The sequence below is a fragment of the Neodiprion virginianus genome, chromosome 4, assembly GCF_021901495.1.
Source record: "Neodiprion virginianus isolate iyNeoVirg1 chromosome 4, iyNeoVirg1.1, whole genome shotgun sequence".
NCBI lineage: Eukaryota > Metazoa > Arthropoda > Insecta > Hymenoptera > Diprionidae > Neodiprion > Neodiprion virginianus.
In genome coordinates this window covers 35,571,397-35,591,925 of record NC_060880.1, presented here as the reverse complement: position 1 = coordinate 35,591,925, position 20,529 = coordinate 35,571,397, and the positions used below count along the sequence as shown (strand labels likewise).

The window sequence follows — 20,529 nt, the reverse complement described above, 5'->3', positions numbered from 1 at the left end:
AAAATATAGTTTTAGGTACAAAATGAAAATTAGTTTTCTAGCCGTTACCGGAAAGTCTAGTATCCGTTGCTATTCTTTCTCATTTCGATCACTGTTGCTAGATTTTCTTGCAACTGTGTCGAAAATTTAACGCTTGTGCAACGATAAATTGACGTTAAAGCCTTGTTTAACTAAAAAAGTAGAGTAAACCTCAGAAACTGATTTTGCGTCGCAATAACCAAAAAAGGATCGACGATAGCGCAAAATGTTTACGCGTACCTCGTTTTTCGTAATTCCGACGATGTTCGAACAGTTTTTTTCACGATACCTGTTTCACTGAATTTTTCTAGTTACTGTGACAAATGAAATTATTCTCAGTGCAATGAATATCGGTGAAATAATTTAAAATTGAATGTACAAAGATGCTAACGTGCTAAGAAAAAGTAAGAAAAAGATTTCACGAACGAATCTGTAAGTGAATTTTTTTCAAACAAATCACCGATATCGAAAGCTAGTTTTCTCATAATTCTAATATTTCCTATTTTTCTAATTCTTGAAATATTTCTCTATCTTACTATTATAATAGTTCATATTATAAGTTATAGAATTATAACAAAAGATATGGATTTTTGGCCAAACAAGTGTTCGTTAGCCCGCAATAAGAGTTTCTGCCGGCTTGCCGAGTGTTGAAAATCGAAATCTCGATTCAGCAATTCGGGCCAACTGATCGTGAGTAACGGAAACCGCCCTGCGGATTGCTGCGGATTAATAAGGTGGGCGAAATCGGAGCTTCCGAGGTTTCCTTAAGCCCTCCGGAAAATTGAATCCCACAGATTCTGACTCAGCTCCGTAGCTCGTTAAAACGCTGATAATTTTGCAATTGCGGAAAAATATAATCAAACGGTGGAAATAATTTCTGCTTCGTCGTCGTCTCGAGCGTAAAAAAATATCGACGATTGATAAATTTCGTTTTATTGAAATATAAAACTCGGGGATCGCGGAGTTACGAAATTTCAACTCCTCCGGAAACAAGAATAATACTACAGCGAATGAAATTTCAAGAGTCCCACTCGATGCTTCACGGATCTCGAGAGTCGGTGAAAAATATTAGGTCGGAATAGGATCCCGACGGCGGTTTGTAAATCAAGTTCTTCGGCCGTCTAATAATATCCAACCGTTTTCTTTTCATCTTAAATATCATTCTCAATATGTGGGTATAACTATATATGAGCGATTCCATGCGAACCCGACCAACATCCGATCCTCATCATTTATGATTTCATTTAAAAACTTTTCTGCAATTGTCCCAACTCTGAAACAGTAGCCTGAATTTTTTCAGATTTTTTATCCAACTGCTCAATCATTTAGAAATATTTAGAGTGATTTTAAAAATGATCTTGTTTAAAATTCTTGATAAAAATTCTCAGTAACTGTATTTTCTATTTCAAACATTTCGAGACCGAGCCGATGCGACGAGCCGAATTTTTTTCCAGCACTTTCGATTTTTTGGTTCAATTAGAATATTGTTTGAACGGTCTGGAAATTACTCAAAACTCTTCTTTTTGATTTAAAACATTTTTAGATCGTTTCCATTATGAAGCGATTTTTGTCCGTTTTTTTCGGACATTCAACTTTTTTATCATCTTCATAATGAAACCGATCTAGAAATGTTCTTAGTGAAAAATAGAAGGTTTGAGAATTTTTTGGGAATTACCACACCATTTAAACAACGTTTTAGTTGATCTAAAAAACAAAATAGAAAAAATATCGGCCCATGATGAGCCCGGTATTGAAACGTTTGGAGAACAAAATACAGTTTTTAAACATTTTGTGAGAACTTTGAAAAAGGTCCGTTTCAAAACCACGTTCAATATGTGTAAATAATTAACCAGTTGAGTTAAAAATCCAAAACAATCGAGAGTCGGGGCAATTGCGGAACAAATTTTAAACAAAATCAAAAATTGTGAGGGTCCTCCGTCTGTTGGGTTCGCATGGAATTCCCCATATATGTGTATAGCGTATAAATTCAAACGGAATTTACTGCGAACCTGATTGAAAATAAGCAACTTTACTTCAAACAAAAAATGACGAATGAACATATCACGTCGGAAGGAAATGAAGAAGATGAATAATATATTTCAAAATTTCACGAGAAAAGCTTACTCGTCGAAATTGGCAAGAGGAGAAAAATAAATAAATAAATAAATTTTGCCGCCTCGCGCAAAATCCGGTTGAGGTTGCCGGATGAATTATCGGGGTCAGCGTTAAGATATCAGCTGCACAACGAAGGATTACGGTGGGCTCGACTATAAACGAGGATAAACGACGCGTGCGTAATATGAGGGCGTTTTAACCGCTTGGCGTTGGAAATAATTGATGTAAAGCCGTTTTCACCGTGTGGTGGTGAAAAGATCGTCACAGGATAAGATCACCGGGATTCGTAATACAGCTCCGTCCTATAAAAATATGGAAACAGTAGTATAGCAAGGGGGGTTCTACACGCAGATTCCTGTTACCGACACTTACCGACGTTCTCCCCAGACTCAAACCCTTTTCCGCGAGCACTACAGACTTTGACCTTCGGTCAGTAAGATTGTCGGTAAAACAACATGATTTTGACCTTCGACCGATACAACTGTCGGTAAGGTTGCACGGTTTTGACCTCAAGCCGGTACGGCAGACTGTGACGTCATCGCGGAAAAAGGGTTTGAATCTGGGGAGAATGTCGGTAAGTGTCGGTAACAGGAATCTGCGTGTAGAACCCCCCTTGCTATACTACTGGAAACATCTGCAAAGTTCTTTCCAGTGTTCGCAAGGGAAAGACTTCGTCGGATCTTGTTATGTTGAGCCAAAGCTCTATTGCATATAATACTATAGACATTACCTAAGCTTCTTACAACGTAGCTCGGTTGTCCCTGTTGTTTTTCCGCGAAAAGGATATTTCAGGATCTCACGACCGTAACTAATCACTGCCTGAAAGAATTAGCCGAAAATATTGCGTGAAAATAATGTAATACAAATAGAAATCGAAAAGCTCTCTCTCCGTCACCCTTGATGGAAAATGTTTTTTACCAATAATATATGAATATAGGTATATGGAAAGTTGGAACACGTGTGAGCTTGATGAAACGAATTTGTTTCGACATATTGATAGAAAGAAAAAAATGCAGTATAAAAATTAAAGAAATATTCAAGTTTTGATACAAATTTAAAAATCAAGAGTTTTAAAGGAAATTACTTATTGACATGCGTATATATTGTAATGTTGATAAAATTAATTATTCAACAATCGTGTTACGGTCTTGAAAATTTATCGCAAAGCTTTCGCGAATATTTTGATCGGTATTATTCTTTCTTGATGAATGTCGATAAAAAAGACAAGAAGAAAAAAGCTATCGCAAATATTGAAATGGTTAGCAAAAATTTTGTCACGATGTTGAGAAACAATTCGTTGCGTCGCGTAGACGCGTTAGCGAGTAATTAGTAATCGGAACAATGTCGGATTAACAATAATCCGTGAATCACACCGAGGCGAAGCATCGAATCGATGACTGTTGTAAATTGATGAAATTCAAATTGGCACCGCAACGCAACGCGAACTTTGCAAATAAATTTCAACCACGCGCACAAATCTGCGATATTGTATTACGGGAAGTGAAAAGGGGAAAGAAAATATCCATCGAGTGCAGATAATGTTCGTTGGGTTGATTTTGAAAGTAATGGGGAAAAATAAGAAAGTATGTGTTACGTAACTTCAGGTTTGATATCCAGTCGATATTAAAAACTAACGAGACTTGACGATTTGACGATCGTCACAATTCTGTGCCAATTCTATTAACGCCTTTAATATTTACTGGAATTTTGGAAAAAAAGATTCAGTCAAATTTCGGAGACGAAAGCTTTTCAACTTTTCAATCTAAACTTCATTGCATGGATGTAAAATAAAAGTAAATCCTGATTTATATTTATATGTATAACCGATGAAATTTCCAGAGAGTAAACAAATGTGCGTACATTCGTATTTCGATTTGCGCAGAAAAAAAATTTGAAGGAAAGCTTCTTCCGGTAGCTTGTACAGCGGAGAATTCAATATTCGTATACACGACGCAGTGAAGATACCAAAGTATCTTTAAATATTGAAAAAGTGTTTCACCCTGTGAAATAAAGAATGAACAAATAAGCGAATAAATAAATATTGACGCAACGAAGATAAAGGCAGAAGGTGAAGACGGAGAGAGAAAACGAAATAAAAGTAAGAGAAAACAGATTGAAACAAAAGGAAAAACAAGAAAAATTGTCGAGTATTACAAAATATCAACCGTTTCAGAAATCTCGGGGTTGTAAGTTTTATTTCTTTTATTAGTAAACGGGCTGCCGCTTTGAACGTTTAAGTCAGGTATGTACATAACTATACATAGGTAAATAAGTACGTAAAACCTTTCGCCATTTCCTCCACTCTCTCTTTCGTTTTTCTTCTTATATTTCTCTCTTCTTTTAGTTCACACTTGAACGCTTGTGAGTCCGGTGAAATAATTGTGAGATATTTCAGTGTGCTTTAATATCCGGATATTGTGCATATTTGTAAACTTTAACAATAATAATATATTATACACGCGTATTACGCCCACATTGTTCTGCTACGTGATATATTCATACCCGAGTAATTATTGAGGCTTGATTCGCGAATAACTTTCAACAATATACCCCGCGATCCAATTTGATGCTGAATAATACATCATACCTTACACACATACATATATATATATATACATATACATATATATATGTTTACACGATGTGTTACCGCACGAATTGACTCAAAGCTGAATAGCCTTTTGTATATTATTATATGTTTATACAATGCGCCTTTGAAATACCGATTGCGCATTTGGTTTGCAATTTTCGATTATAATTATATTTCGATATATTATTATTATTCTCATCGTATGGATTTATAAACGAATGATACATTGCGTGTATAATTTACACTGAGAGAAATTTTAAGTTCCGGTTACCGCTCAGTCCTTAACTAATTTCATTTTTTACCACAATCGAGAAATATAGTTCTAGGTAGAAAATGAAAATTAGTTTTCTAGCTGTTACCGGAAAGTCTAGCATCCGTTTCTATTCTTTCTCGTTACGATCGCTGTTGCGAAAATTTAACGCTTGTGCAACGATAAATTGACGTTAAAGCCTTGTTTAACTAAAAAAAAAGATTAAACCTCAGAAACTGATTTTGCGTTGCCATAACCAAAAAAGGATCGACAATAGCGCAAAATGGTTAGGCGTTCCTCGTTTTTCGTAATTTCAACAATAATCAAACAGTTTTTTCAACGATACCTGTTTTACTGAATTTTTCTAGTTACTGTAACAAATTAAATTTTTCCAAGTGTACGATATTGCAATATATTATATATATATTATTTTGTCGTTTGATTATTCACGCGGATTACGTTGGACAAGATCATGAGCAACTTTTATGCAAATATCGCAATCCTGTTCCGATTTTGGCAATATTATTTCGCAATTCTACTGTTCGAAATGAGGACATTTTGCCAATTCATCGATGTGTTGGGAAAACTTCGGGAGGATAAACATTCGGTGCAGGATGCTATGTTAAACCGCGTATTAAATATTTCGAATCGAGATAATAATTCGACGGGGAAATCACAGCAGTTGCATAAATATAAATATATATATATATATATTTATATATCCATATCTATATATACTGCAAGAATTGAGACAGGCGTAAAATCATGGATGAGGAGGAGGAGGAGGAAGAGGAGGAGTAAACCCGCGTCTCGGATGTAATACATGTAATATCAAACCGATGTGCAAAGGATTTTACGACCCTCCGTCTCTCGCTATCGTGAATAAAGAATACTCAATGCATACCTATAACAGGCGAAGCTCCCTGTGTTACGCGGGTGTAAGACGAGATAAGCTAGCCGAAGGGGTGGAGAAGCGGTGGAATAGCTGGAGGATGAAGAGGAAAGAGAAGAAAGAGAAGAAAAATAGGAGGAGGAAAACCTTGACTCCCAACAAGGTCCCCTTGTGGCCTTCTTCCAGCCTTGAGTTTCTCATTTTCCGGCGCTGTGTACACTGTACAGTTTTACGTTTCCCGTTTCACGAAACACGAACGGGTTCCCTTGTTGTACTTTATTATTTGCAGGATCAACGATGGGGGCGGTGTTGAAAGTCCAAATTTGAATTGTTCCGAAAGCGCCAAATTTCGAATATTTGGTGGTGAAACTTGAGGTAAAGAGATCAAACTTTGACGAATCATTAAAGTTTCGAATGCTACGAAACCCGAAGCTCAAAGTTTCGAAAGGAGAAAATGCCAAAGGGGCGTAACTCCAACGAGTCAAAGTTCCGAAAATGCCAAAATGAGAAAATATCAAAATCTGGAACATCAAAATCTTGAATGATCCAAGATTTCTAATTCCGTGAATTTCTGGCTCGATGAAACTTCACCGCTTTGATCTTCTCTGTTTTGGATTTTCGATATTTTTACGTTCGGAATCATGGTTTATCTGATTTTCGGTTTTTCTGATTTATTACATCCACTCGTCGAGTAAACTACGCTGCGTGAGTATATTTTACTTTTCGAAACATTGCTCAATCTTAACTTGAATTTTCGGAACTTTGAGCTTCGGGTTTCGGACCGTTCGAAACTTTGATGCTTCGTCAAAGCTTGATTTCAACTTTTCAAATTCGGAACTTCAACCCTGCCCCGAACGATGTAACATCGATTTCTGCACCTCCGTTACTTATCCTTTCTTTTCGCGAAAGAAACCCTTTCCATAATACTTTTCTTCTATAAATAAGGAATAAAAAACAAGGTAAGTATAAAAATGATCAAAATCGAGTCGATCAATGACCACATTTCTCATTAACATTTGCAGATGCAAACTTCGTTCAATAGTCGCAATGATTTAATTATTTTTTATCCCAAGTTATGAATTAATTAAGTTGGTTAACATGCAGAAAAAATAATACTAATTCAGAAAATACCAAAAAAAGTTTAGACAAGAAAATATTCGCGTTGTTATATTATATTATACAATACGTTGACTTCGGAAATTTTAGTTCTTTCTTCTCCCTGTTTCAAAATCATGTCGAGCCAATTCGCGGTGTAAGGATTTTGAGAAATCGCTGCAGAAATATCTTCATGAATATGACGACCTCGCCGGATATTGCGAAGGGAGAAAATGAATGAGGAAAAATTTTACGTACCCATTTTCTCGGTCGGTCACAGCTCGGCGGCCACTGAACGATTTTTGAAACAAGGTTGTCCGCTCATATCGAAACGATAAATAACCGTTCAAAGCGTACATTTCATGGGAATAGGTTGGGAGAATCGAGGTATACACAGGTATGAAAATTCACGTACTGCACCACAGTTTAACGAATAACCGATAAATTAAAAGCGTTGTTTGTCACGTAGTGAGGGTATAATATTAACATGGAAATTTAAGAGTAATTAATATACACAATCCTCTTCAATCGAAAACTTCTTCCACTGATTTTGTAAAATTCAACGTGTTGAAAACATTCTTTCTCTGTTTTTGCAATTTTTCAGTTTTCACGCTTATATTTTTCTCCTTGCAAAATAAGAAATGATGACACCGAAAAATGGGGAATAACGTGTCTTGGCGTTAATTTTCATAAGAATTTTTTTATTACAATCACCGCCGCTGGGTGATGAAGGAAGGGTTAACTTGAATTTCCAAAGTTACGTACGAATTTAACTGTAAATATACGTACATAGCAGCTCCATAGACTTGTAAACGAGTTGAGATGAGACTTGGAATTGCTTGTAAATTACCTTTGTAAAAATTTTTCACCCCGCGCGATTAATCGTGATTTAAAAGAATGCTGATATAACTGCAGCGTTAAGAAGATGGAAATTTTCATTATCATATAAAAAAGGAAAAGTTCTAATTACCCGTCTTGAACAAATTATTAAACACAGGAATATCATAGATTTAATATTACCGACAAGTGCAGAAAGTGCGTGCAATAATTTTCTCGGCTCGGTTCTTCTCCCTTTTTTCTTTCGTTCTTTCGTCGCGGTAGCTACACGACTTCACCCCAATTTATACACATATATGTAACATGACGAGCTTCTTTGACGGATCACAGCAATTCTCTACCGCAGGTACGAGCGTAACGTACGTGTTTAATAAGAAGCCGGAAACGGCGGCTCTGAACCGAAGCCACCATTCTCATCATACCATATTTTTCAAAAGATATGACCGGGCTAATTGGCAATAAGTTAGGCACACGAGCCGGCTCGTTTCTTCCCTTTAACCACGTCCGGGAGTATAAGCTACGTATTTTTTATGTGTCCGTACGTATACGTCAGGGTGAGCCAAAGAAACTAACCTATCGAATTTACGATGTTGAAAGAACCTATTTACTGAGAAAAAAATTCTCCCGTTGAGAAAATTTTTTCGCTGAATTTTAAACGGTGTTTCAAATTTTCAATTTCAAATTTCGCCATTTAAATAACACGCGAGGAAAGTTTTTTTTCGTCAAAAATGCTGTAACTTTTGAACCGTTTGAGATGAAAAAAAAATTTCCACGAATATTCTTGTAGGGCATTAAATTCTCCAAAGAAAGACCCCGGAGCTGATTTTTCAGACTCAAAAATTCGTATACTTACGGGCCGTGGAATTCGAAGAAAAGTAGAAATATGCAGTTTTAGGGCTCTATGATTGGAAATATCCATACTAAATGAAAAAACTGAAACTAAAATGAAGTAAGCTGTGGGAAAGATGTTGTTTATAAACTAGATTCGTCAAAGAAGTAGAGTTTTAAATCATTTGTTAATTTTTTTTATTTCATTTTTAAACATTAATATTCTGTTTAATTGTTAAAGAAACTTACTTTGTTACACCCAGGATATTGCTGGCGATGTAATTGCACTATTTTTTATCTCAAGCGGTACAAAAGTTATAGCATTTTTAATGGAAAAAAAATTTTTGCGCGTTGTTTAAATGGGAAATTTCAAATGACCACCGACACTTTTTAAAATTGAGCTAAAAATTTTTCGTGACGGGGGAATTCTTTTCTTACTAAACATGTCCTTTTAAAACCATAAATTCGATAGGTTAATTTCTTTGGCTCACCCTAGTATACACACACTTATATATATATATACCTGGTGTATGAAAAACGTACTTTTGTCTTACAAAATTTTATATTCTGTTGAAATCGATCTTATGATTTAATATTGGTTGTTACAATACCTGTATGTACGTCTGCAAGTATATTAATGCTGATAAAATTGATTGCGAATTGACGACTATTTTCTTCTTTCTTCTTTTCATAATAATGAAAAAAAAAAAAACCAAGAAAAATACAAAAAGCACAATCCGCGTTATTGTACACGGGGAATTGAATTTGTATCGGAAAGCGTATAACAAATACGATGAAATGCATCTGGTACTGGCAAATAATTATCATAAAACTTTTTTTTTCATTCTCTTCCTTTCCTTTAACTCGCCTCTTTTCATTGTATACATATTTCCTTTAGTCTTCTCCCTGTTTTGTTTCTATTCGACGATAAATTGCATAGAGCGTGCCTCCGCTCGGTTGATCTTCAAAAGAATTTTTCACATCAAATCTCGGTATTGAAACTCGCTACATATAATGCACATGTATTTGTATATACAGTAAGAAACGCACACGCGAGCAAAAAAATCTTACCCACACTGTAACTCTCGAGAAATCCAGAGGTTAGGAAAAATTTCCCGACAAACTCGCTGCTGCACACGGCGATGAGAAAATTCTTTAGATACCAACGGGAATGCATTTTCCAATATTTTTTTGCATCGATCGTGCGGAAAATTCCACCTCAAATGCTGCAAGGATGCGAGACAATTTCGCAACTTATTTAAAAAAAACAAAAAAAACAAAAAAAACTCTTAGTTTCTTCCCTTTCGCCTTTCATTGAAAATTCGATCCTGACTTCTATTGTTCAAATACCGAACGGTACGAGAAAACCTTTCAATAAATCGCTGAGAATACGAGAAATAAAAAACAACGTTAAAAGAATCGTCAAAGTCGTTCGTTGTCGATACGCTTTGAGAAAGTGTCGAGTTCGATCAATCAATCGTAAATTAATATAGGGTAGTTTTATTTTCAGACGAATGTGGAGCAAGCGAGAGGCGATGAGTATAAATATTTGTTGTATAGAAATAGTTGAAAAAAGAAAAATCAGTCTAAAATCTTGGGACGTTCGTACCGCGGGAGAGAAAAGTAACTGATTGCAAAACTGAATTATTTCAAGTTTTACAAACGGAGACGTTTCGGAATATCGTCGAAGATCTCTTCGTAAGGTATGAATTTCATCAAGCGGCTAAGATTGCTTGTACAAAAGAAGGGGAGTCGTGTTTCTTTTTTTTTTTTGCCAGCGTTGCAATTTGATAGAAAACGCCGCCTTCAAGATTGTCGACGATTCATTTATTCCGTTAAAGTTTCCTTCTCGTTGCTTACATATTGTTACAAATGGTGAAATCACCCATATATATATATATATATGGTTATATGTATAACAAACCTGAGGGAATATTTCATTTTCACTCCGGTTTACAAGCGAATGAAGTACATTTGTTTCATTCGATTGTCAAATGTTAAAAAAAAAATTTATTTACGAGCGAACAGTACTGATTATTAAATACGATGTATATCACCGCATGAAAATAAATCGAATATTGATATAATGACATAATTAAATGTTAGGAATATATTTCGATAATTTTTTCAAATCTTTGTCACTCACCATTTCTCACGTCAGCTATTTCGCTCGGTCCCACTTGAAACCGGAATCATCTTCCGCGTTGAAGTCGGGAAGAACGATAAATTCTTCAGATTCTGTTTTAGAAGCGACATCTGAAAGAAATTCTGAAATTATTCGGACCGTTTAAGCAACATAGTAAAAATACGAGTACACACCGGATTTAAAAAATACTCCTTGCTACTGTATCATTATTATTGTTGTTGTTGTTGTTGTTGTTGTTGTTGTTGCAGATGATACGTCTCGCGTTTACATTTTCTTAAAATACAGATTTGTTGAAAATCGACGTTCGCATAGATTTTCGGAAATATTTCTCCGTTTCACGAGAGTCCGCGTTTTTCCACTTACAGAGATTTTTTTGAACTTTATTACTCTTACAATAAAATATATGCCGAGAATGTGTCCGAAATAAGTGTATTTTAAATGGGGAAATCCATCCTGTTATAGGCCCGGGTTAGAGTTGAGATGAAAGACTGAAAAAATTAGAGCATTGTTTTTAAATTACTTAAAGTTGATCTGGAAGAACGCCCCAGAAAAAAATCCTAAATCACTTTATCGTCGCACAAGCGTTGAATTTTCGCAACAGTTGCGAGAAAATATAGTAACAGAGAACGTAACGAGAAGGAATAGTAACGGATACCAGACTTTCCGGTAACAGCTAGAAAACTAATTTTCATTTTCTACCTAGAACTATATTTTTCGATTGTGGGAAAAAATGAAAATAGTTGAGGACTGATCGGTAACCGGAACCAAGAATTTCTCTCGGTGAACATATAGGTATAAATAAACACGATTCTTTCATTAGTTATACACGGTAAAGCATATTATAAAAGTTTCGTTCATCGATATTCATTTGAAGATAATATTATACATACACGCAATAGCGTCCTTCGCTTTTAGCTTCACACTAAAATAACACATAAAAATGTGCATACATGATCGTCCAGCTCGTTTTACAACTAAAGGGCAGCCGTCGTAAAAACCGCCTTATACGGCTAGCAAAATAAAAAGGCTTTTACTATAAAATTAACAATATTATAGACGTGATATAAATTTTTATACGATATGACGTTATTTCATATAAATATGAGAAGCTTGAAGCACTAAAAGTAAAATCGCCTTTCATTTTTCCACGGTTAGATATTTTTTTTTTCTCTACCTATTTACGACGTTATATATTGTACTTAACATCCTATATTCACGTAGACTTGATGTAGTTTCTTTTTAGGAACACGGTTGTTACATGTTGTTGTTGTTGTTGTTGTTACTATGACATTCAACTTTTAATCATGGTATACCCGCTGCATTCATGTTCGAATTTTCGAGTTACAGAAAACACGAATAAAAATATTGTAAATAAGAACAAACAAACGTGTTACTCGAATAAAGGAAGCTCCATAAATTGCTCCAGTGGCATGAATTGAATTTTTTCCCTATCAAGCCGAAAATAACAACAGTCACAGGGTTTACCGTTAACCCCAGAGATAATATGAGTAAACCAACAACAAGAGTATAGTCGGTGATTTCTTCGAAATAAAATCGAGACACTTGATTTTAAATGGAAAGAAATTTTTCTTATAAGGGAAAAAAAATTCTAACGGAGTTTAACTTTTTGCATTTCTATGCAACTTCGTAATTTCTGAAACTTTTAATAAAAAAAAAAAAGAAGACACAACCGACGTTAAGTCGTAACTGCGGTATAATCCTAATCAATAACGATCGAATCGCAAATTTCTGTGTTCCAGGACGCTGAGCTCTGCATCTCGCTGGGCCTGAGCTTGCAGTATATAAGAGTCTGCGTGGTTTGTTGGCTTGCGGCTATGTGCCACCACCTTTACGCGACCGTGGCTTCGATACCCTCTCGAGACGAGCCCCCGGCATACGTAAAGTACAGCATATTCGCCTGGGGAGCCCCGGTTCTCAGCCTCGGGGGCGCCACGATGATACAAAGCCAAGAGTCTGGCGACCTTTGGAACGTAACCGACTTGACGCCGTTCAACTGCTGGTGAGACGCCTTAATCGTGGTGACCGACCTTAACAACGCGTGTGAAAATAATCGAAGGCAAAGATAATTCGGTATAAACTTAACCAAAGAAAAAAATAACCCGAACAAGTATAGCCGAAACAAAATTAACCAAATAGCAAGACAACCCATGAGAAAAATAATCTGATCAAAAATCATGAAAGACTAAAATAAATCAGAATAAAGATAACCCAAGACAAAAATAACTCGAGATAAAAATAACCCAAGACAAAAATAATTCAATGTAAAAATGACCCGAACAAGTACAGCCAAAACGAAAATAACCCAACAAAAAATAACCTGATAATCCAATCAAAGATAACCTAAGATAATTGTAAAGCAAACACAAGTAACGCAAGACAAAAGCACCCGACACAAAAATAATGTGTCATAGATAATCCGAACAAAGATAACTCAAACAGAAATAACCGAAAACAATAATAACTGAAAAGAAAAATAACTCAGTACAAAAATGACCCAACACAAAAAACTACGAAAAACTTAAACTATATTAAATTAAATCAACTTTTACACGTGTTATTTTTGTTTGAGTTATCACTTCTGGGTCGTTTGGTCCTGGTACACTTAATCGTGAATTCGCAATTCGTGCACCTCTGCAGGTTCACATTTTTCCCCAAATTCATTCATAGATCAATTTTCCTCAAAGACGCGCCGAAATTACACGAGTTCAGGACGGTATCGATTTCCATAACGCATATCATTCGCGAAAATTTAAAGCTGTACGAAAAGTAGTGTGGAGAAAAAAATTTGCAATCGAATTGATATTAGGGCGAAAGATGCGAAAAGATGCGAAGCCTGGCGGAAAATGAAACAAGAACGTATGACGCGTGGAAGCGGGAGGAGAAAAAAAAATGGAAAGGGAAGAACGGAAGTACGTAAAAAAAGGAAACTCTTTTTGTAGGAAGTGATAAATGAGGACGAAGAACCTCGGAGCAAGAAGAAGAAAATCTGCTCGATTGGACTGACTGATGCAGCACGGTACAAACCTCGGTGATCAAATCAGTTCTCACAAGTCGTTGGGAAGAAGATGAAATATAGATTTCATAGATTGTACATCGAAAAATTTCGATAGAATGAAAACGTGCGAAAAATTCGTGATTTTTTTTTTATGCCTTTACTGAAAACAATTTTATTTGTTACAGTAACTAGAAAAATTCAGTAAAACAGGTATCGATAAAAAAAACTGTTTGAATATTGTTGGAATTACGAAAAACGAGGTATATCAAGGCAGAAGAGAAACGGAAGTAAATTTTCGTTCATAGTTAATTTTTTTTAAATTTTTTTGTTGATTTTTTTCAATTCGCTAGATTTTTAATTTCCGTAAAACGTTGCTGTGCGCAATCCAATTTATCGTCGGCCGTATATTGTACATGTAACAAACAGCGGAAATACAAGACAAGTGGAGGAAAAAACGGATGGATTGAAGGCGGGGGAAAAAACATTCTCAAACCCTGTTCGGATATATGTATATTCGCGTTATCGGATGGCAGGTCTCGTCTGTCTTGAATTCCACGAGTTTATTAATTTATTCACCGAAATTTGTCTCGTTTATTTTTGTTTTTTAGGTTTCTAGGAAAAAAAGCCACGATCTACACTTACGGATTACCAGTTATTTTTCTCCTCCTACTCTCCGGATTTTATCTCGTCAAGGCGGCCATTGTCGCAAGGTGAGTATTTGTGCATCGTCAATGCTTAACAAAAACATTTCAACTTAAAAATGTACGAAAGAACGTTGTATATTCAAACGATTGATAAAATCAGGATTTGCAAGGTAGCACAAAAATGTGTGACGAATAATTAAAAAAGTATAAACGAGAGATTCGTTTGTTTGTATAACTTTGAAGAGATTCATACGTTGGTGTTCTGTTTTTATTTTTTTATCCTTTTAATCTCGATGTGTTTTAAACAAACGTTGATACCCTATTTTGTATCTTTCCGTGGCAAAAAAAGGTACACGTGCAGCATGCAGCTTGAGATAAAGCAGCGGGAGAAAATGAAAAAGAGGCGAACTCTCCAGCTGGTTTTGTTCCTGAAGGTTTGCTTAACTGTTGGCTTGGTCGCTGGTTGCGGGGTTGCGGCGAGAATTTGGGAAATTCCATTCCTGTGGGCCATGTTCTGCACAGGTCACTCCTTGCAGGTATGTAAAACCTGCTGTCCGCGTGCCTGATTATCATTACCAATCGGTGCTCTCGCATGTCACGAAAAAAATCATTTTTTTTTAACTCGCAGCGATGACAAGATGCGAGTTTTATATTTTAAAGTGGCAAAGCACGGTCCAAAATCCTATCGCAACAAGACTTTCGGTTGTGCGAATTTAAACATCCAAAAAAACCGCGTGATTTCACTTATTTTCTATTGCTTTCTAAGCTCGACTCAGGCTGAAAGTAGAGCTTAAATCTGTGCCTAGTGACGAAAAATATCAGCTTATTATTAAGCGTTAAATGGTTGATATAAAAATAAAGCTCGAGTTAGGAAAATCTCAGAGAAACTCGAAAAAAGTAAACAACGAACGCGAATCGGGAGGGATATTATATTCCTTGAAAATTGACTAAAATTTTTCCATCTTTTTTACTACATACGAATTTCTGAAAATCGCGGCTACATCGAGCTTTTTTTCTTACTGGTTATCACAATGTAAGTATGTGAAAAAAAAAAGAAAAATAAATATCTTCATTTATTTACCAAGGCAATTTCATGTTGCGGTGCAGTGTCATTATTGTTATTATTCAAAGCAACTCAATGCAACGACTATTTGTGAAAGCGTTTTCTCTCATTTTTGTGTTTTCAATTTCGAAGAAATAAAAAAAAAAAAAAGGAATGCTTTACCTCATCGAGCAAAAATGCGACAAAGGTGCGAGTTTATGCAGAACTAAAAATAATGTAAATAACAAATAAAACAAATAAAAGGGAAGAATCCGCACCCACGCGTCTTATCGCTCATGCAGCAAAACCGAGTGAAGAGCAATCTTCCTCTCCCCTCACCGCGATTCTCTAATCCCGAGGGTGAAAGTCATCAAGATAAATACGGAGAATCGCTCGGAGCGAATTCGTTTTTAATAATACGCAGTGCTCGAAGAGAAGGCCGAAATTCATCCGAGAAAAGAGGGAGGGTGAGAGAGAGCGGCAGTCAAAGGTCGTTGAATTTCAACGATTATACGCCTACAGTGAGGCGTGCCAATCGGTAAATTTGACGGCTTTGAAGCTCTCGATTCTAAGGAGCTGATAGAGGGGTGGGCAAACAAGAGAGGAAAGAAAATATCCCTAATATCGCTCGTCGAGATATCTCGCGGAAAGAGGATGAATAAAGAAAAAAAAGGAGGGGGGAATAAGATAAAGAAAGAGACAAGTGGAAGAAAAGAAGAATATCATTTTCAACATTTTCGGGGGTACAGATAACGCGACGTTTCACAATTCCCTCGGGATCGACGTTATGTAACTATAACAACGATTAATAATTGCACGATCCAGAGTTAAACCGAACATTTCAGAAATCCCCAGAGATAGCTTCGCCTCCGTGATTTTGAGAGGAGAATAGGAAGAGTAAAGTTTCGGTGTGATTTCCCTGCCTTAACAATCCCCGATTAAGGGGGTATTCTAGTGTAGAGGCATGAATTTGAGGTGTTTTTTGAAGTGCTATAAACAAAAAACAAAAAATATTTTTACCATCCATTTTTTTATTAGGCGTTTATTATTATTTAACGATTACAAAAAAAAAAAACAAGTCAAAAAATACAAAATTGAAAGTGCTATGAGTTGTTGAAGTGGGGGGTACAAAAAAAATGGCGCGCCAATGTTGTCACGATTGCAAGCATTTTCAAAATCAGAAAAAAAAAAAAAATATTATTAATCTACATAAATGCAGCTATCGTACTAACTAAAAAAAAGTCGAAAAAAATTTTTTTTTTGCCAAATTACGGCTGTCCGAAAAAATAATACGTTTTTTTTGACTTTTTTGGACGTTTCTGAATTTTTTAAAAATAGTAAAAATTATTATTTCGTTATAATAATAGTTCGTGCGATAGAGACATGTATTGAGAAGATTCTCACCAAATTTCAAGTAAATCGGTTCAATAGAACTTGAGAAATCATGTCAACCGTTTTGAAAAATGTAGTTTTGAGAAAAACGCGTTTAAAGTTTCGAGTAAAATTCGTTCCAGCCGAGCCAGTATTGAAGACGTGTCACTAAAATAGCTATATCTCTGAAAATAATTGAAATTTTGACTTGTCCTTTTAAGGACACATTCTTGAAAGGTTAAGCTTTGAAAATATAAAAAAAAAAAAATCGATTTTTTCAAATTTCTACACTAGAATACCCCCTTAAGAAAATTTCGAGCCGACCGTAGGCAAGGAAATATGTGGGTAATAATGTCTCGAAAGAGTGAGCAATAAAATTGCCCCAATTTGTTGTCGATACGTGCGATGGGGAAGTTTTACTTACGCTCTTCGTCACCTTTTGTTAGATCAAAAAAAGTCTTGATTTCGGTCGAAAATCACTTTTTCGAATTTCGCCGAATCTTTACGTTTTCGAAACTCTGAAATCCGAACAACAGGTTTTTAGGAAAATGTCGGTCTCACCGACAAACTCCCGCGATGATCTCGGAAATGGATTGATGAAAAAAAATGAAACTCAGAGGATTTTACGATCAAATGATGGGCATGAAAAATTGCTGGTTTTTTACACCTGACACGTTGTATAAATCCGCAAATTCTGCAAGATCGCAACGCTCGAGAAAGTCGCAACAAAGTTGCAGCATTTTATCTCGCGATCCTCGCGGTGTTACATAGATATAGCAATGGGGGACCGAGCTTTGCCAATGCGAGCTTTCGCCTAGCTCGCAATTCTATAGGTATACGTGGGCGTAGCCACAGAGCTTTCCACTCTCTGTTAATTGCTTAAATTGTTGTCGCAGGGATTGGCCGTCGCTCTGTCAGTTGCCTGCAACTGCCGAGTTCTTAAAGTCTACTCAAGGCGAGCGCACAAGCAACCAAAACAGCAGGTAATTAATTATCTCTTGAATCGTCGCGGAAATAATTTCGTTTCGAAAGCCACGCTTAGATTTCAGTTTCCGTTCTTTCTGTTCTCTTGGCAACGATCAATGTCAAGTGGTTGACGAAAATATTTCCAATTTCCATTTTGTGAAATTCCTTTCGTAAATTGTACAGAACCTATTTCAAGAAATATTTTTCCTCTCTCTTGTTTCACAGATCGCCAAGTCGTCGAGTATGCAACTTCTAGCTCCGGCACCGGATCCGGTGTAAAAAAAAAGTGCATTGTCGCACAAAAAAAAAAAAAGAAAAATATGATACATGATTAGGAAAGAGAATACACATTTTTATCCTATCAGATATATACACATATATATACATATATAGAGAGAGAGAAAGAGAGTATATTATATCACAAGTATAATTGCCGATCCAGCCCCTTACATAATAATTATATCTATACCCCTATTTTTTCACGATATTTGTATTCAATCGTTAGTCCCGCTTGCACAACCTGACGGCCTAGGCTGCTCAATAATTGACAGGAATTCTCCTCGCTCTCCTGCCTTTGCACTCTGTATTGTTGAAAATAGTTGGATCAAATTTGAAAAATTCACGTACAAATTGTTTGCTGAAATATGTCTGTATCGACTCTGAGTAGTTTTTACGTGTAGTATGACAACCGCTTTATATCTTAATAGAAATGAAAAATGAATCTGACTCTTCGCAGGAGCGGTGAAATTAACAATTTAACAATTGAAATATTAAACACTGCGAATATAATACGAGAAAGAAGTTTTTGTAGACGCATACAGATATGCGTATATATAAACGAAATGTTCCTGCAGAAACTAAATTTATTTGACAACCGGTGTATTGTACCTCAAGTTCGAAGTATGATAGAAAATTTATTTTCATTCGTTCCCAATAAGAATACGTACAACGCGACGGAACGGAGCCTTGAGAAAATGAAGAAAGAAATTAAAAAAGTAAAGAGAGGAAGCGACTGGTCCGTAAAGAGGAGGGAGGAGAGAGGAGAGAGCAAAAGATTCCATTCCACCCTTAAACTCCGACGCCGTGAAATAAATTATATACGTTATGTTCAAAGATATTCTTACGCAGAGAAGAGCGTAGATCAAACAGCGTCGTAATTAAGACGTTGCGAATGCTACTTGCCGAGAAAAAATTATACATGTATGTATGAACGACAATTGTTATGAGGAATAAGAAGATAATGGAAAAGTATATATGATAGTTGTTGAAATGAAAAACTGAAAAATAAAAATTAAAAAAATAAATATAGGGTTACATATCAGTGTAAAATATATTGAATACATTATAGCCAAGAAGCAAAAAAAAAAACAAAAATTTAATTGATCAAAATTTCTAAGATCCCCGGATGTACAATTGATACAAGTTGTTTGTTATATTATAGCGATTAATAATTCATATCGAGAGGAACCGCTGCAGCTACATTATAAACATTTAAGCATTTTTCTATTCATTTATACTATAATCACTGTTAATAACTCGAGAAAATCTACCGGTGAAAAGATGGATAGTAGGTAATAATCGTAAAAATAATCTCACAATTGGATCGATGATAGATCGAACATTATTGTACAATATTATGATTGCTTGATTAAGCGCGCGTGTCGGATCGATGTAAAAAAAAAAACTAGACGTATCAGTAATAATTATAAACTACAATCGACGAAAACCCCGGTTCGTTCGAATTGGAATTACATCGGTAATCATCGTAACAAATAATCGTGATGTAATATTGGAAACGACGTACAGTATACACCCAAGATTCGGACCCGAGATACGTTACGTCGAAGTTTGGTATAAGCTGATAGGAGAAATTGATAAAGGGAGCAAATCAGCGACACAATGCGTCATACGGACAAAGGTTAATTATCCGATAAGCCCGTACACCAACCTAAGCATTGTATCCGACTCCGCGGATTTCAGTGAGTTAATAAAGTTGACTTTTCAAATTTACCGCCGGCGGGCGCGGAAACAAAAAGAGAGCGATAATATAAAAGAACGAGAAAACTACCGACTAGTGTCTACTACCGGCTTCAAGCAAGATACATCTATACGTATTATATAAAGTGTAGATGTAAGTTCCGTGTGAAAAGGGTCTTTTGTCCTTGCGCGACCGTTGCGATGTTCCATGTGCAAGAGAGGCAAGCAAACAAGTTTCCACGCATGTGTGTTTCCCGCGACGATGTTTATAGTGTATACTGTGTGTGCAATATATACCTAGGTAAATACGTACCGAACGTACAATACCGGCCATATGTACAATAAGCACAACCGCTCGGCAAACATGCAATATACAACGCAACACACCCCTCGATGTCGATGTGTGTTAGTGCAGGTATAAACGCATACCTACTTCCAACCAGCAGCCTGAACTTGAGTCTGTGTCTTTCTCGACCGTAGAGTTCGGTTTGGAGTAGGTGTATAAATAGATATAACTATATACCTATGTATAATTTATACATATACGCATATAGTACGTACATACATTATTACATAGTCGGTAACGATTAATAAATATTTTGAAACTTCAACGAAGCGCAGTTTTCATACGTCAGAACTTATTGGTATACCTACATTGACTGAGAGAAATTTTTAGTTCAGGTTAACGCTCGGTCCTTAACTATTTTTATATTTTACCACAGAATTTCTAAAGAAATATTGA

At 35.9% G+C, this 20,529-nt stretch overlaps 1 protein-coding gene and 1 long non-coding RNA gene across 2 annotated transcripts in view; one reads left to right on the top strand and one right to left on the bottom strand.

The window, feature by feature from the left end:
* The window catches only part of LOC124302470 (cadherin EGF LAG seven-pass G-type receptor 1-like), an 80,242-nt gene extending 59,844 nt beyond the window's left edge, over positions 1-20,398 (top strand). The window contains exons 4-8 of the mRNA XM_046758696.1: positions 12,532-12,791; positions 14,396-14,497; positions 14,781-14,967; positions 17,741-17,827; positions 18,036-20,398. Of these exons, the coding sequence (XP_046614652.1) occupies positions 12,532-12,791; positions 14,396-14,497; positions 14,781-14,967; positions 17,741-17,827; positions 18,036-18,089 (690 nt within the window). The 3' untranslated portion in view covers positions 18,090-20,398. The remainder of the gene's footprint in view (positions 1-12,531; positions 12,792-14,395; positions 14,498-14,780; positions 14,968-17,740; positions 17,828-18,035) is intronic.
* Positions 1-20,529, bottom strand: part of LOC124302485 (uncharacterized) — a 116,635-nt gene that overhangs the window by 93,250 nt on the left and 2,856 nt on the right. The window contains exon 2 of the long non-coding RNA XR_006907716.1: positions 10,772-10,881. This is a non-coding gene — a long non-coding RNA (uncharacterized LOC124302485). The remainder of the gene's footprint in view (positions 1-10,771; positions 10,882-20,529) is intronic.